This window comes from Microcaecilia unicolor, chromosome 11, assembly GCF_901765095.1.
Source record: "Microcaecilia unicolor chromosome 11, aMicUni1.1, whole genome shotgun sequence".
In the NCBI taxonomy this organism is placed as follows: domain Eukaryota; kingdom Metazoa; phylum Chordata; class Amphibia; order Gymnophiona; family Siphonopidae; genus Microcaecilia; species Microcaecilia unicolor.
Window position 1 is genome coordinate 62,285,199 of NC_044041.1, and position 15,169 is coordinate 62,300,367.

At 46.1% G+C, this 15,169-nt stretch overlaps 1 protein-coding gene across 1 annotated transcript in view; it reads left to right on the forward strand.

Annotated features, from left to right (window-relative positions):
* The window catches only part of PRR14L (proline rich 14 like), a 76,175-nt gene extending 68,805 nt beyond the window's left edge, over positions 1 to 7,370 (forward strand). Inside the window, exons 4-8 of the mRNA XM_030219906.1 lie at positions 2,139 to 2,888; positions 3,028 to 3,196; positions 4,291 to 4,403; positions 5,287 to 5,358; positions 6,056 to 7,370. Coding sequence (XP_030075766.1) covers positions 2,139 to 2,888; positions 3,028 to 3,196; positions 4,291 to 4,403; positions 5,287 to 5,358; positions 6,056 to 6,332 — 1,381 coding nt within the window. The 3' untranslated portion in view covers positions 6,333 to 7,370. The remainder of the gene's footprint in view (positions 1 to 2,138; positions 2,889 to 3,027; positions 3,197 to 4,290; positions 4,404 to 5,286; positions 5,359 to 6,055) is intronic.
* Positions 7,371 to 15,169: the final 7,799 nt, after the last annotated feature.

Genomic DNA, 15,169 nt, shown 5'->3' on the forward strand with positions numbered 1-15,169 from the left:
GATGTATCGCTGGGAGACTACAGAAAGGTAAAATTCAGTTATTTTTCTCAGTGTGAGGATGTTATAATGCCGTTGTATCGCTCCATGGTGCGACCGCACCTTGAGTACTGTGTTCAATTCTGGTCGCCGCATCTCAAGAAAGATATAGTAGAATTGGAAATGGTGCAGCGAAGGGCGACTAAAATGATAGCGGGGATGGGACGACTTCCCTATGAAGAAAGACTAAGGAGGCTACTAGGGCTTTTCAGCTTGGAGAAGAGACGGCTGATGGGAGACATGATAGAAGTATATAAAATAATGAGTGGAGTGGAACAGGTGGATGTGAAGCGTCTGTTCACGCTTTCCAAAAATACTAGGACTAGGGGGCATGCGATGAAACTACAGTGTAGTAAATTTAAAACAAATCGGAGAAAATGTTTCTTCACCCAACACGTAATTAAACTCTGGAATTCGTTGCCGGAGAACGTGGTGAAGGTGGTTAGCTTGGCAGAGTTTAAAAAGGGGTTAGACGGTTTCCTAAAGGTCAAGTCCATAAACCACTACTAAATGGACTTGGGAAAAATCCACAATTCCAGGAATAACATGTATAGAATGTTTGTACGTTTGGGAAGCTTGCCAGGTGCCATTGGCCTGGATTGGCCGCTGTCGTGGACAGGATGCTGGGCTCGATGGACCCTTTGTCTTTTCCCAGTGTGGCATTACTTATGTACTTATATGTACTTATGACCTCACCCTGTGAGCTGTGCCCAATTCTGGAGACCACATTGATAAGGTGGAAGACATTGATAAGGTGGAGGCAGGCAGTTCAAAGGCATGTCACCAAGATGAGGCAGTAGCAGCAGCCTAAGCTACATACAGAAAGACTGAAGGAGGGAAAGGGAACAAAATGATGCAAACATTCAAATATCTGTCAGGTTTTAGTAAGGCACCAGGGGAAGCTGAAGAACAGAGGGGTTGAAAGGAGGGAGGAACCAAAGAGATGTGAGAAAATACTTTCTCACCTAAAGGGCAGAGGATACAGTGGAATAGACTTCTGGCAAAAGCAATAAGAACCAAAACTGGCAGAATTCAAGCGTGTGTGGGAAAGAGAAAACTACAGATATGTAAGATAATGACAAATGTACAGAATGGAGGAACTGAGCATTCTTGGAGATCATCTGTGTTTCTATAAATCAAATGTAAACAATGCACAAAAGACATGTTGATGGAAAACAAAGGATAGACCAAGGAGTCTTAGTTATAAGGTTGTGGAGTGGTTTGACTTAGAAGTCGTATTAGAAAATATTTCTTCACAGAAAGGGAGGTGGCGGAGACAAAAAATAGTAACAGAATTTAGAAAAGCTTGAGGGGTAAAGCCTGGAATAAGCACTAAGAAGTCTGGATTCAGTGGGGTGCTTGCTGCTTAAAGATGTATATGATACACTTCCGTATATTCTTAGGCTAGCTAAAAATCTGCATAACTGGAATATATGCACATAACTTTCATCCAAATAAGGTATCTGCATATAACTTTACAGATAAGTTGGCATTACTATTTCTAAATTCAGACTTTGATAAGATATGAGGATGATAGCTGAATATCACACTCGCAGGCCTCTTAAGTTATATGAAGAAAGTTTGGCCATATATCAACTTATTCAGCCGAAATTTATCCGTTTGCCAGTTGCTGATTTTTATGCACCTGATGCTAAATGCCTAAGAATGATCATTTTCAAAGCACTTAGACTTAAAAAGTTCTATAGGTTACTTTGGAACTTTTCCATGAAACTTTGTAAGTCTAAGTGCTTTGAAAATAATGCCTCCAGGGGGTCTGTTTATTAAGCCACGCTAGCAGCTTCCGCACGGCATTACCAACACAGCCCATTCAAAGTGAATGGACTGTGTTGGGCACTAGCGCACAGCCAGCCGTGCTACTGACTTAGTAAATCCCAGCGCAAATGTTTTAGAATATCGACTGCAGGAGATCCTTAGCTGCGGAGGAGTGAGAGGTAAAGCCAGAAATAAAGTGAGGTTTGAGGTACTGACACACAAAATAATTTGAGCAGATGAAATAGGTCTTATGATCTTCAATTGTTAATATATTTTGTATTTTCATTATGTCAAATTCCTGCATTTTATTTTGGTTATATTTTTATCAGGCACACCCACGCTCTGCTTCCACAAGTGCCTTGGACTCTCCAGCATATGGAAGCCACAGGGACCTCGGAACCATTCTGCACCTCTCAGTCACTGCAGCACATAGGAACCACAGGAATGTTGGATCTGCCCCATACCTCTAAGTATATGGAAAGCATGGGAATCTCAAAGCTGCCCTGCGCACCACAGCTTCTCCAGCCCACAGGAGCTACAACGATCTCAGAGCTGTCCAGCATCTTTTGCCCCCAGCATGTGAGAGCCATGGGGATCTCAAAGCTGTCCTCTCAGTCTCTTCAAAATGTGGACATTGTGAAGGAATCAGACTTGCTATGCCTGCCTGTGCCACTTCAGAATAAAGGAACATCTGCAGAGTTAAGCTTAGCGATCACATTACTGCCTGTCCAAAATCAGAAAGTAGTAGGGTCCTCAGACTTGCCACATCTACTTTTACCTCCTGGAATTACTGAAAATGCAGGCTCATTGCACAGACCTCAACCTATTCACAACATGAAAAGCACAAGGATTGCAGGCTCCCCATCTGTGCCCCGACCTCTCCAGAGTATAGATACCACAAAGATCCCAGGTTTGCCACATCTATCACTGACTTTCCAGAGTACAGGAGCCTTGGCAGTCTCTAGTTTGCCATTTGTGCCTCAGGGTGTCCTAAATGTGGCATCCACAAGGATCTTAGTCTGGCCACAAGTGCCTTTCCACAACACTGAAGCCACAGCGACCTCAGACTGTGAACAGAGGTAGGTTGCTGTTCTAGCAGTGATTACCATCTATTCCTTACCCATCCCCCACCCTGACAATCTTTTTCCATGACCTGCCTTCCTCATGTGCCTTCACATATGTCCTTTCACACTGTTTCTCTCTCTTCTAATTACATAGTACACTGGAAACTTTGTCCCTTCATGCCATACCAAAGACTTGTTTGGATCCAAGTTGGGTGGTCTCTGCAACAGAGTTTGAACTCCATCCATTGGATGAGTATGAAGTAATCCCCACAGGTTTTGCCAAAGTTGAAGGCAGTGGTAGCAGCAGCACCTCAGATCAAGTGGTGAGTACATCAGTGCTGTACCCCAGGATTTATAGTAACAAAGCCTCACTTGCCCACAGTTCTGGAGCATTTGGATAGGCAAGCTTCTGTGACATCTATCCTTTGGACATCCTCACAGAAGAAGGTTCCCCTGTACCTAAACACTTTAGTTTGAAGGCAGATGAAGATGCATTCCTGAGGCACTGATGATGTTCAGGTGTACATCCAGATTCAGAAAAAAACCACTTTCTTTCCAGGACTGAGTTGGTCTCCTTCATATGCATTACTTCCAGAATTACTGAAATAACAGGACTCCTTCCCTCCCTCTCCTGGGCTGTGAGCAGTATCAGGGGTTGGCAGGACTCTCTCCTTGACACAAATATTCTGGAGCAGGGGTTGGCAGCCACGGTCCTCGAGGGCCATATCCCAGTCGGGTTTTCAAGATTTCCACAATTCAAATGCATGAGATTGATTTGCAAGTACTTCTTCCATTGTGTGCATATAGATCTCATGTACATTTATTGCGGAAATCTTGAATATCTGACTGAGTTGTGGTCCTTGAACTGTAGTTGCCCACCTGTGTTTTAGAGTGATCTTGGATACCTGCCATAGTTTTGCCATGTCCAGCCTAAGATAGAATTGCTCAGAATTAAACATGCCACTGCCCACATGCAGAGTCCATCAAGTCTGATCTAATTTCCAAAAAGAATCCAAAAACCATAGTAGATGGATTTACTAGGTTGATGTAGGTTAAGGGCTGCACTAAATGAAAAGTCCAAAGAAGCATCTGATATAAAGGTGGGAGTCCATTTTGGGTAGAAAGTGTAGTATTGGAGAACAGCATGCTGGGAAATTATACTGAAGCACATGTCTGGTGGATAGACGTGGAAGTAAAAAGTAAAATGAGAAGATTTTGTCACGGGAAGGGAAGGGTGAAATATGCAAAAAAACAGTAACAAATTTCAGGAAAGTGTGATATAAGCACACAGTGAAGGTTAAGGCTGGATATCAGCTGGCATCCATGGCATTATAACAAAAAATGAGCATACCAAATAGGTCTTACAATCCTCTTCTGCCATCATGCTCTGTTCCTATGTTTTATGGTTATCTGTTAGCAGAAGGTGGGAGAAGAAAGGAGGCTACAGAGAGTATCTCAAATCCGCATCAGGAAAACTGTACCGAAACCAGACCCAAATCTCACCCCAATGGGTCTTCCACGAGCAAAGAGGCAAGTCTGTACCATTACTTTGTCTGAATTTTCCTTTTATGGTGGCAAGCCAAGATGGTATTCTCCAGCAAGCAATCCCTGTTGCAGGTTCTCAGTAAAGCTGCTGTGACGAGTGCATTTGCATGCTAGAGTTTTCTCTGTAGTCGTGGCACAGTTGTGGAATACTCTACACTTGGAGACTCATCAGGAAACTAATTTATTAGTATTTGGAAAGGTTATAATCACCTTTTTCCTGACAGCTAAGGGAATTTAGGAGGAGTGGCCTAGTGGTTAGGGTGGTGGACTTTGGTCCTGGAGAACTGAGTTCAATTCCCACTTCAGGCACAGGCAGCTCCTTGTGACTCTGGGCAAGTCACTTAACCCTCCATTGCCCCAGGTACAAATAAGTACCTGTATACAATACGTAAGCCGCATTGAGCCTGCCATGAGTGGGAAAGCGCGGGGTAGAAATGTAACAAAAATAAATAAAAATAAATTTAGACTCTTAAATTGCTAGATTTCTCATGTTCTCAGTTCAGAATTAGCCTGGTTATTTATAGGATAGTTATAGTTTGATTGTATATTTTTAATGTTTGCTATTGTACATCACACAGATGGACAGTTCAGAGATACTGTATGAGGGAGCTCTCAAATGGGGGATGAGAAGAGAAGTGAGGGTTGACAAAAAAGGATGTATGAAGAATCATCACCAAGGATGAGCAGATGAGTGTATGGAGAATCACCAGCATGGGGTGGGGGGAGGGGAAGAATAGAGGAGAGGGGTTGATGGAAGATAGTGCATGAAGAATCTCCAGTATGGAGGGAGAGGAAGGGGAGTGTGACAGAGGAGTGCTGCCTGAAGAATCTCTAGCATGGATCACTTGCTGTTTATTTCATTTTCAAGGTTAAAGAAGAAAGAATTCAGTTTGGAGGAAATTTACACAAACAAGAACTACAAATCTCCTCCTGTAGCAAGGTGAGCTGGAAGGATGGATGCTAGAGATGTTTGAGCTAATAGACTGCATGTGCTGAAAGCCAAAAAATTGGATAACTGTAATGTAGGGGTGAAGTTTAACTTAAGAGGTGGTGAGGCATAATGTGGGAATGGGGTAAGAAGTGAGAAAGCATAATGTTGTGGCTTGGGAGGTCGTATGGTGTAATGTGTGGGGGAAGTGTTGGGTGAGAGGCAGGATGGCATAAAATATTTGTGTGTGGGAAGATTGTAGGTTGAAAGGCAGGAAAGTGTAATATGTTGGGTGAGAGGCAGGAAGGTATAATTGGAGGGCATATAGGGAGAGGCGGGATGGTGTAATGTGTATGGGGTTGTTGGGTGATAGATGGAACACGGGAGTGCATTGGGGCTGGGTTGTTGGATTAGAGATGAATGTGTGATAACATGATTTGGAAAAGTCCATAGACCATTATTAAAATGACTTGGGGAAAATCCACTTCTTATTTCTGGGATAAGCAGCATAAAATGTATTGAACGTTTTTTTGGGATCTTGCCAGGTATTTGTGACCTGGATTGACCACTGTTGGAAACAGGATGCTGGGCTTGATGGACCTTTGGTCTGTCCCAGTGTGGCAATACTTATGATGTATACAGCCTCTGCTCTTTGTTTTGCTTTTTATGGCCATAAATTGACAAGCACGCATTCTTACCTTCTCTCCAGATGTCTGGAAACCATCTTTGAGGAGCCAAAGGAGAAGAATGGTGCTCTTATATCCATCAGCCAGCAAAAGAGGAAGAGACTGCTGGAATTTCAGGACTTCACCATTCCACGAAAGAGGAAGTCACGTGGCAAACTTAAAGTACTGGGCAGCAACACACGCGGCAGAAAAGCTGCAGTGGAGGGCAGCGAGCTGGACGCTATCCTGATTCAAAAGCTGACAGACCTAGAAGCCTTCCTTGCTCAGGAAGATAAACAGGATGGTGCCTGTGGGAGCTGAGGAGAAATGGTGCTGGAGCTGATCTGATGTTACATATCCCTCCATGGTGGACAGATGCAGGTCTCCCTGTCTTATACAGAATTGCTCAGTGAAAAGTAGTGCGTTCATATTGTTTCAATTAGGATGAGCAGGATGTGAGCTGAGCCTGCTTCAGGCATTTCTCTTTTTTTTTTTTGTATATGATGCAATGATGGTACACAGGATGGATATTCCTTAATGAGAAAGGTGTCCAAATCCTCTCCCTCTCTCTTCATGCTCCACTAGTATGTGGCAGCAAGCCTGGAGCTGAACTGATGAAGATGTTTACTGGGTTCTCCTCTTCACACAACCTCAGAGTAGTTCCTGCAAGGACCGAGTGAAGCTTCCAAGCAGATACATTTGTTTTGTCCCATCATGCAGATTGTTTGGAAAAGGTGGACGTGGAGGCTATAATATGAGCATTTAAATGCCGTTGAGCTCCTTTGCTGGGTTGCTAGAAGTATTTGTACACCTCATTATTTAGGCTATGATGTGAAACCTTTTACCTGCTGAAGTACGAGCCAAGCTAGTCCACAAAGGATCACTTACCAGTGTGGCATAACTGAAAGAGGGAGAGGTTCTCCTGTACCAAGTCAACTTTGTTCTATCAAGACACACTGTTAATAGCTGTAGCCAAAGCGATTAAGAAGCTCCCACTATATATATACTTGAATAGAATACATTCCCAGGGCATAACCGAAAGATACCTTGCAAAGTGTTTCACCCATTTTGAGTTGGGGAAGCAAGTTCTCTGAATTCTGATATTAGAGACTGATTCTGCTACAGCCATGTGGGAAGCTGATCCATGGATTCTGGCCCCAGCCCAGGCTTCTTTTTATTTTACTGTTTGGGAGCTATGGTTTTTGTGGCTGTAGTCACTAACCGGTTAAGATGACAGCTGGCAAGCACCAGACTCAACTGTGCTCTAACTCCTCATTCTGCATTTCTGTGAGTCTAGAAAGTGAAGATACTTACCTGTAGCAGGTATTCTTCGAGGACAGCACGCTGATTGTTCTCACATGTTGGTCAACATCTGCGTCGGCCCAGGAAACTGAGCAAATTTTTGAAGCAAAAATAAAACGTTTTCCCAGAGTCTTCTGGCGCATGAATCACGCGCACCGCGCATGCGCGGATGACTTCCCGCCGGTCGTGTGAGCATGCCCCTTAGTTAAATCAAAAATCATACAACAAACTAGTAACAACTCCAAAGGGGAGGTGGGTGGGTTTGTGAGAACAATCAGCCTGCTGTCCTCAGAGAATACCTGCTACAGGTAAGTATCTTCGCTTTCTCTGAGGACAAGCAGGCTGCTTGTTCTCACATGTGGGGGGGTATACCTAGCACCCAGGCTCACTCAAAACAATGAACATTGGCCAATTGGGCCTCGCAACGGCGAGGACATAACATAGATTGACCTGAAACCATAACTAACTGAGAGTGCAGCCTGGAACAAAAATGGGCCTAGGGGGTTGGAGTTGAATTCTAAACCCCGAACAGATTCTGCAGCACTGACTGCCCAAACTGACTGTCGCATCGGGTATCCTACTGAAGGCAGTAGTGAGATGTGAATGTGTGGACTGATGACCACGTTGCAGCCCTGCAAATCTCTTCAGTGGAGGCTGACTTCAAGTGAGCCAGTGACTCAGCCATGGCTCTAACATTATGAGCCGTGACATGGCCCTCTAGAGTTAGCCCAACTTGGGCATAAGTGAAGGAAATACAATCCGCTAACCATTTGGAGATTGTGCGTTTTCCGATGGCGACTCCTCTCCTGTTGGGGTCGAAAGAAACAAACAACTGGGCAGACTGTCTGAAGGGCTTTGTCCGCTCCTCGTAAAAGGCCAATGCTCTCTTGCAGTCCAAGCTGTGCAAACTGCTTTCGCCAGGACGGGGAAAAAATGTTGGCAAGACAGTTGACTGGTTCAGATGGAACTCCAACACCACCTTTGGCAGGAACTTAGGGTGCGTGCGGAGGACTACTCTGTTGCGATGAAACTTGATATAAGGTGCATGCATTACCAAGGCCTGAAGCTCACTGACCCTATGAGCTGAAGTAACAGCCACCAAGAAAATTACCTTCCAGGTCAAGTACTTCAGATGGCAGGAACTCAGTGGCTCAAAAGGAGCTTTCATCAGCTGCGTGAGAACGACGTTGAGATCCAATGACACCGGTGGAGGTTTGATTGAGGGCTTTGACAAAAGCAAACCTCTCATGAAGCGAACAACTAAAGGCTGTCCAGAGATAGGTTTACCTTCTGCATGGCGATGATAAGGTGAACTCTTACAGAGTTGGTCTTGAGACCAGACTCTGACAAGTGTAGAAGGCATTCAAGCAGTACCTGTGTAGGACAAGAAAGAGGATCTAGGGCCTTGCTGTCACACCAGATGGCAAACCTCCTCCATTTGAAAGAGTAACACCTTTTCGTGGAATCTTTCCTGGAAGCAAGCCTCGGGAGACACCCTCTGAAAGACCCAAGGAGGCAAATTCTAAGGTCTCAACATCCAGGCTGTGAGAGCCAGAGACTGGAGGTTGGGATGTAGAAGCGACCCCTCGTTCTGAGTGTTGGAAAACAGTCCAATGGCCACGGTTCTTCGGAGGACAACTCCAGAAGTAGAGGGAACCAAATCTGACGCGGCCAGAAGGGTGCAATCAGGATCATGTTTCCGCAGTCTTGCTTGAGTTTCAGTAAAGTGTTCCCTACTAGAGGTATGGGAGGATACGCATACAGAAGGCCTGTCCCCCAATGTAGGAGAAAGGCATCTGATGCTAGTCTGTCATGGGCCTGAAGCCTGGAACAGAACTGAGGGACCTTGTGATTGTTCTGAGTGGCAAAGAGGTCCACCGAGGGGGTGCCCCACACTCGGAAGATCTTGCGGATAACGCCCATGTTTAGTGACCACTCGTGAGGTTGCATTATCCTGCTCAACCTGTCGGCCGGACTGTTGTTTACGCCTGCCAGATAAGTGGTTTGGAGAAAAATGCCATGACGGCGAGCCCAAAGCCACATCTGGACGGCTTCCTGACACAGAGGGCGAGATCCTGTGGCCCCCGGCTTGCTGGTGTAAAACATGGCAACCTGATTGTCTGAATTAAGATTACGTGGTTGGACAACTGATCTCTGAAAGCCTATAGAGCATTCCAGATTGCTCTTAATTCCAGGAGGTTGATCTGTAGACTTTTTTCCTGAAAGGACCAGGCTCCCTGAGTGTGGAGCCCATCTACATAAGCTCCCCACCGCAGGAGAGATGCATCCGTTGTCAGCACTTTTCGTGGCTGAGGAACTTGGAATGGTCGCCCCATAGTCAAATTGGATTGAATCGCCTACCACTGAAGAGAATTCCGAAAGTCGGTGGACAGTTGGATTACATCCTCTAGATCCCCCACAGCTTGAAACCACTGGGAAGCTAGGGTCCATTGAGCTGATCTCATATGTAGACGTGCCATGGGCGTTACATGAACTGTGGAGGCCATGTGCCCCAGAAGCCTCAACATCTGCCAAGCCGTGACCTGCTGAAACGCTCAAACCATGGACACCAGGGACAGAAGGTTGTCCGCCCTTGTCTCGGGGAGATACGTTCAAGCTGTCTGAGTGTTCAGCAGAGCTCTAATTCTTATTTTTGGACTGGGGTGAGATGGGATAATTTATGACGAACCCCAGTAGCTCCAGCACCTGAATAGTCATTTGCATGGACTCCAGAGCACCCTCCTTCGATGTGTTCTTCACCAGCCAATCGTCGAGATAAGGAAACACTTGCACTCCCAGTCTGCGTAGCGACGCTGCGACTACAGCTAGGCATTTTGTAAACACTCTGGCCGCAGACGCCAAGCCAAAAGGCAATACACGGTACTGAAAGTGCTGTGTTCCCAACAGAAATCGAAGATACTTCCTGTGAGCTGGAAGTATCGAGATGTGTGTGTAAGCATCCTTTAAGTCCAGAGAGCATAGCCAATCGTTGTCCTGAATCATGGGAAGAAGGGTGCCTAGGGAAACCATCCTGAAGTTTTCTTGGATAAGAAATTTGTTCAGGGCCCTTAGGTCTAGGATTGGACACATCCCCCCTGTTTTCTTTTGCACAAGGAAGTACCTAGAATAGAATCCCAGCCCTTCTTCCCCTGGTGGAACGGGTTCGAGCGTTCGGGCCTGTAGAAGGGCGGAGAGTTCCTCTACAAGTACCCGCTTGTGCTGGGAGCTGTAGGACTGAGCTCCCAGTAGGCAATTTGGAGGCCTGGATTCCAGATTGAGGGCGTATCTTAATTGGACAATTTGAAGAACCCACCGGTCAGAGGTTATAAGAGGCCACCTTTGGTGAAAAAACATTAACCTCCCCCCAGCCGGCAAGTCGTCCGGTGCGGACACATTTACTGAGGCTGTGCTGGCTTGTCCCTTGCTTTTGCTGGGGAGCCGCAGTTTCCTTAGGCGCACGCTGTTGACGAGAATGAGCGCACTGGATGAGGCGGTAGTAGCAGCAGAGGCCAGGCGGGAGAGAGAATCCATAGCATCATTGTGCTTCTTGATCTGGCCAACTAGATTCTCTACTTTCTCACCAAAAAGGTTATCCCCCCGGCAAGTAACATCCGCCATCCGCTGCTGGACCGAATGATTCAGGTCAGAGACACGCAGCCATGAGAGTCTGTGCATCACTATACCTTGGGCAGCAATCCTGGATACTACATAAACTGTCGACCGTACCCCTGGCTAGGAATTTTCGTCATGCCATCTGCTGCCTGACCACCTGGCAAAAAGGCTCAGCCTGCGCCAGAAGGAGTGCATCAGCCAAGCTGGACAGTTGCCTCACCGAGTTCCGCAAGTTGATGCTCGTGAAGAGCTGGTAAGATTGAATTTTGGTGGCGAGTATAGCGGCCTGATACGTTTTCCTCGCAAAAGAATCAAGTCCTGGGGGCGCCAAGGCATAGTCCCTAGTACTCTTGGCTCTTTTGAGGGCGGAGCACCACCATGGAATTGTGGGGTAACTGAGACCTCATCAATCTAGGTTCACTGTGGATCCGATACTGGGATTCAGTTTTCTTCGGGATCACAGGGCCAGACAGCAGGAACGACTAGTTCTGCAGAAGGACTTCCTTCAGTACCTTATGTAGAGGAGCTGTCACAGCCTCTCTAGGTGGAGAAGGATAATCCAGGACCTCGAGCATCTCAGCCCTGGGCTCATCCTCAACCTCCATAGGGAAAGGAATAGCCGTAGCCATTTCCCGGACAAAAGATGTAAAGGACAGACTCTCCGGTGGAGATAGTCTCCTTTCTGTTGGAGGGGAAGGGCCAGAAGGAATCCCAAAGGACTCATCAGAAGAAAAGTACCTGGGGTCTTCCTCTGATTCCCACAAACGCTCCTGTTCAGTATTGAATAAGACCTACCTCAGGGCACTCTGAAACTGAGCCTGCCTCGAGGCCGAGGAACGATGTCAAGATGTCGACGCCCACCTAGACTGCGGTGAAGCTTCCTCCACTGACGTCGAAGGGGAGTCAACCCGGGTGGCAGCTGACGTCGATGCTGCAGGCAGCACCAAGGCCAGGGACCTCCGCAGGGGAAGGGCCAGACGCCGCAGCTGGGGGCACGGAAGGCACAAGCTCCCCCGACACCGAAGCAGACTGGCGCAACAATCCCTCCAGAAGCTCTGGAAGCAGGGCCCGGATGCGTTCGTCGAGAGCCGCCATCGGAAAGGCTGCGGAGTTCATAGAGTAGCCGGTGGCAGAATCTGTCGGGGCTCAGAAGGAGGTTTCAGGCTGCCATGAGATTGACGCATCGGCACCTCCTGTATAGTGGGGGAGCAGTCCTCTCGACGCCCCGGAGCTCCCGGCACTGTGTTCAAAGGAGAACGATGACGGTGCTTCTTAGCCTTCGCTCGACACCTGTCGAGACTCCTCGGTACCGAGGACTTGGAATCCTCACATCTCCTTGGGGCTGGGTCCGATGGTCGATCCCGGGGGACCTGCATAACAGGAGGCCTCGAGGCAGGTGGAGACCCACTCGACGCCTCATTGCTCCCAGCATTGTGGTGGTCTCGGGGTAGCCATTACCTCTTCTCCCGACGTCGATGCTCCTGTCAATGTTGACGCCCCGGACCAAGCCCCAAAAAGCTTTTCTCGTTGGGCTTCTCGAGACGCTTGTGTCCGTTTCTTCATACGAAGACACAGACTACAAGCGGCTGGGCTATGGTCGGCCCCAAGGCACTGGATACACCAAGCATGGGTATCAGTACCTGAGATGGTTCTGTTGCACCGAGTACAACGTTTGAAGCTGCTGGGTGTCCTCGATGAAATGGACGGAAAAACAGCTTCGGCAAAATCAAATGACGCGATCGTGCCAAAAAAGCGAAGGGCACAAAAAGGGAGAAACCCGACCGCGCGGCCTAAAGGCTGGCCGTGTCGAAAAAGAAAGTAAACTTTAAAATAGGTCAAAAACTAAAAGAAACTATGGGTAATAATTTTTTTTTTTTTTTAAAGAAAATGACAAAAGTCTTCAGACTCTAGTTCCTGGGCCCAAAAAATGAGATCAGAAAAAAGCCTGTTACCTTGTTGCGGATGAAAAATAACTAAGGGGCACGCTCACGCAACGGGCGGGAAGTCGTCCGCGCATTTGCAGTGCGCGTGATGCACACGCCAGAAGACTCTGGGCAAAGCTTTTTATTTTTGCTTCAAAAATTTGCTCCGTTTCCTGGGCCGATGTGGACATTGACCCACATGTGAGAACAAGCGGCTTCATATGCTCCACATCTGACCCTGAAATTCTACTCTTGTTTTAATTTATGGGGGGGGGAATAAAACTTCAGAGATAATGACAATTCTCGGATTTGTGGTCTTTCTGCCCAAGATTAGGAATCCTGCCTCAGTGTAAGAAGGAATTCCTTTGATGAGATGGCAGAGGCTGTTTACAGCCCTGGTCAGTAGTAGATTCAGTTTTTGTATAGCTTCACCAGGTTCACACAAGGCAGCAGAATGTTCCATGTTGGTCTGTAGTGATGGATGTTTCTGGTTCATTTTAATGTCAGTTGTTTTCCATGGACAGGACTGAGCAGGCACAGAAATAGTCAGTATCAACCTACATCACTGGGACAGAGGTTTCCCAGAGCTAAGACCCTAATGTAAAATTCTGTATGTGCAATCCTTTCTTATGTGCAGCAGTCTCATCTGCACTTTGATTAGAAAAGGTAGTACATCAAGTTTTCAGTAAACATAAGATCAAGTATATCTATGTAATATCACATCATACCTTATGAGTTTGTTGTTGCACAGACCGGATGGACCGTACAGGTCTTTATTTGCTGTTACCTACGATGTTACTATATTAATATAAACATTCCATAGCTCTAGTAAAGAATGCAGCTCTTGCGAGGTGTGGGAGGGGTTATATATGCCTGATCAATCCTATTGTGAAAAGAAAACACCTGTTACAGGAGAGCAATAATGCTTTTTCTGTCAAGCCTTCCGTTTGGAGATCTATATGTGTTAGAAGGCAGTTGAGCGTTGGGCCTAAGAACCTCCAAGGAGCCACTTGCCAGTTTGAGTTGTCATCTTCCTCAACTGAACTTGGAAGGTGGACAGAAATACTGTTGATGAGCCACTGCTCAGAGGCCCTCTTTTTTTCTCAACTAGAAGAAGCCTCTTAGCTGCATTGTGTTTGCAAAGACAGGCTCTCAGACTTGTGGAGACATACAGTTCTTACATTCAGCTTGAGTATGATCAGAGTCCAAAATTCTGGAGTGTCAATTGATTTTTCTCTGCCATGGTCTGGGCTGGAAGCCAGATCTCAGTGATAAGATTAAGAAATAAAAGTTTTGTCTCTTTTTTAAGAATGTCAAGCTCTCTCAATTAAAAAAAAAAAAGTAATTGGGAGAGCAGGGAAAACAAAACTATAGTGACCGTTGGCTATTCTTGTTCCAGTGCAGGTTTTTAAGGATTCGATGCAGGATTACTACTACTACTATTTTGCATTTTTATAGCGCTACAAGGCTTACGCAGCGCTGCACAAACATAGAAGAAATACAGTCACTGCTCAAAGAGCTTACAATCTAATATACAAAGGAAAGTATTAAGTCTATATAATAACAATCAGTAAAAAACCTGTAATAATAGTATGATGATAGCAGAAAGTGTAAAATGGTATATAAACTTATAGCCAGTCATCACAGAAAATAACCATAAAAATTTTAAAGGCTTCACTCAGAATCATTTGGCTTATAGCAACCTTTTCCAGCACAGAAATCACTCAGCTATACAACCATACTGACATGCTTACATCCTTTTCTAGGCTGGCAGGAGCTCTGGTATAGTATAGGGGTCTAAGATATTTGCAGGAAGCTTGAACAAAAATTAATGGGTTTAATGAAAAACATCCTCCTATCACCCCTGACCTGTAACTGGTTTCATGCATGAGACCTACCTATGGCATACTCTTAGAAGAGCAAAGCGGAGACAGAGAAGCAACAGAGGGCAGGAAAGAGTGGGATTCTTTCCTGCCCCCACAGCAGCAGAGACCACCAGGGTATCCTTCAAGGATCAAGGTAGGTCTTCTTGTGAGGATTGTAGTGAGTGGGAGAGGGGGGTTGTGTGTGGGAGGGGGATGGTGGCATTACTGCCGGGGTGGGGGTTGGCACAGTATAAGTCATCATAAGGACAAAATATAAGAAAGCCAATGGACTGCATTAGGTGCTTATAGCCCATTTAGTTATGGTTAAGCAAATTAGAGATCTGCATGAAAGACCATATTTATTTTTATTTTGACTTCTGAAAAACCACTTGTCCCTGAAACATGCTCAAAACAGAATAATCCATTTGTACAAAAGAGAGGAGGTGAAGATGTGATT